This window comes from Salmo salar, chromosome ssa11, assembly GCF_905237065.1.
Source record: "Salmo salar chromosome ssa11, Ssal_v3.1, whole genome shotgun sequence".
In the NCBI taxonomy this organism is placed as follows: Eukaryota; Metazoa; Chordata; class Actinopteri; order Salmoniformes; family Salmonidae; genus Salmo; species Salmo salar.
Genome location: NC_059452.1, coordinates 102835940 through 102838362, shown reverse-complemented (window position 1 = coordinate 102838362; position 2423 = coordinate 102835940). Strand labels below are relative to the sequence as shown.

The window sequence follows — 2423 nt, the reverse complement described above, 5'->3', positions numbered from 1 at the left end:
GTGTCTGTCTGTGTGTGTGTGTGTGTCTATGCGTGTCTGTCTGTGTGTGTGTGTCTATGCGTGTCTGTGTGTCTATGCGTGTCTGTCTGTGTGTGTGCGTGTCTGTCTGTGTGTGTGTGTGTGTCTATGCGTGTCTGTCTGTGTGTGTGTGTGTCTATGCGTGTCTGTCTGTGTGTGTCTATGCGTGTCTGTGTGTGTGTGTGTGTGTCTGTGTGTGTGTGTGTGTGTGTGTGTGTGTGTGTGTGTGTGTGTGTGTGTGTGTCTATGCGTGTCGTGTGTGTGTGTGTGTCTATGCGTGTCTGTGTGTGTGTGTGTGTGTGTGTGTGTGTGTGTGTGTGTGTGTGTGTGTGTGTGTGTGTGTGTGTGTCTATGCGTGTCTGTGTGTGTGTGTGTCTATGCGTGTCTGTGTGTGTGTGTGTGTGTGTGTGTGTGTGTGTGTGTGTGTGTGTGTGTGTGTGTGTGTGTGCCTATGCGTGTCTGTGTGTGTGTGTGTCTATGTGTGTGTGTGTGTGTGTGTGTGTGTGTGTGTGTGTGTGTGTGTCTATGCGTGTGTGTGTGTGTGTGTGTCTATGCGTGTCTGTGTGTGTGTGTGTGTGTGTGTGTGTGTGTGTGTGTGTGTGTGTGTGTGTGTGTCTATGCGTGTCTGTGTGTGTGTCTGTGTAACTCACCAGTCTCTTCTGGTTGAGCACCTGTTCTATGAGGGAGGGTCTGGCCGGCCGGTCCCCCATGGTGCCGAGACGCTGCTTATTCACAGACACAGGCCTTTCCTCCAAGCTCTCCTGATCAACACACACACACACACACACACACACACACACACACACACACACACAGACACACACAGACACGCATAGACACACACACACACACACACACACACAGACACGCAAAGACACACACACACACACAGACACGCATAGACACACACACACACACACACACACACACACACACGAGTACGGTTCAATATATAACCATCACACATATCCCTTTAGACTTGAGCAGTATTCTTCAGTCCTAGTCCTGGGGACCCACATCAGGGTTTTGTTCCAGCCCTATTGTAACAAACCTGACTCAACTAATGATGATGAGTTGGATCAGATGTATTAGCACTGGGCTGGAACAAAACCATGCACATATTGTGGATTTCCTGGACTATGATAGAAAAACAGGTGAAAGAATGCACCGTGTGTGTGTGTGTGTGTGTCTGTCAGCCAGGTAAATTCTTACATCTTGTTTCCCGCTGGACATAGCCTGATCACTTTTCTTCTTTTTGTACTTGTCTTTGTACATTTTGTTGCGGTGCTTCTTACACATCCACGGCTTCCGCTGCTTTGCTACCTGGGTCGTGGTTTCCGTACAACCGTCGTACGTGCACGTCTTCGACACGTTCTCGTTCTCCCCGAACACGTCTTCCTCGTTCAGTTCTTCGGGACTCGCAGCGCTGTCACGGGGATCCGACGTGTCCAAAACATCGCTCTCCTCGTCGGCATCGTCCATGTCGTACGAGAACATGTTATTATTGTACGAGTCTTGCGGCGTGACTACATTTCTACTGTCGACAACACCGCTCTTGTCAACGTAGTACGTCTGTCCGTCCTTGGTTAATAGAAGCGAAATACTCGAGTCCTTGTTGTTACCCGATGAGGTGGAACTCTCCTCTTCACTCATGATTTAGATCAAATATTCCCCTACGATGTTGTAGAAAATGGATAACGTTGCCCAGAGAAGTGGCCTGTCCCGTAATCTTGATGTAACGTTAGCTAACTACAGCTATGTAGCTGGCTGGCTTGACATTTCATTCACTTCCCTCTCATAGACCTGAGTGAGTCTCTGCACGAAGCGATGGACCACTCTAACCAAATAATACGGTTATAGCTACCTAGATCTAAAAGCAACTACACATAATTAACTGAGGAAATGATTTATAAATACCCCAAAATGCTTAATGTGCAGTCTGGATGCTTCTCCTCCTCTCACACAACAAAAACAAACGAGGACACCCTGCCCGAGAGACCATGACAGGGAGGAGTCCTTCTGCAGGCTGCTCTCTGGTGGTCCGACATGGAACTATCTCTCTCTCACACACCTGCATGAAATGGAGATACCTGGAAATGCTCAGACAAAATGTCATGTGAATGTATACTGAAAGTTAACGTGTTATATTGATGTTGATGATATAAACAGCATATATATTATATATATTTTTTTTAATCATATTTTTTTCAATGCAAAATACATGAATACAAATACATTTTGTCAAGTCAAGAGACATACATTTTCATTCAGTCATTTTACAAATCAATTTCCATATACATCAGAACAGGGATATTTGAAAACATCATAATCTTATCTGTTCAAACCTCTCCAGCTGCAGTCAGAGGGGGTTATGGTGATGCAACGATATGTGTCTCTGTTGTGGG

The 2423-nt window shown here is 46.2% G+C and overlaps 1 protein-coding gene across 1 annotated transcript in view; it reads right to left on the bottom strand.

Moving 5' to 3' along the window:
* The window catches only part of rfxap (regulatory factor X-associated protein), a 3555-nt gene extending 1473 nt beyond the window's left edge, over positions 1-2082 (bottom strand). The window contains exons 1-2 of the mRNA XM_014129758.2: positions 1231-2082; positions 669-779 (exon numbers count right to left, since the gene is read on the bottom strand). Of these exons, the coding sequence (XP_013985233.1) occupies positions 669-779; positions 1231-1671 (552 nt within the window). The 5' untranslated portion in view covers positions 1672-2082. The remainder of the gene's footprint in view (positions 1-668; positions 780-1230) is intronic.
* Between the last annotated feature and the right edge of the window lie 341 nt (positions 2083-2423).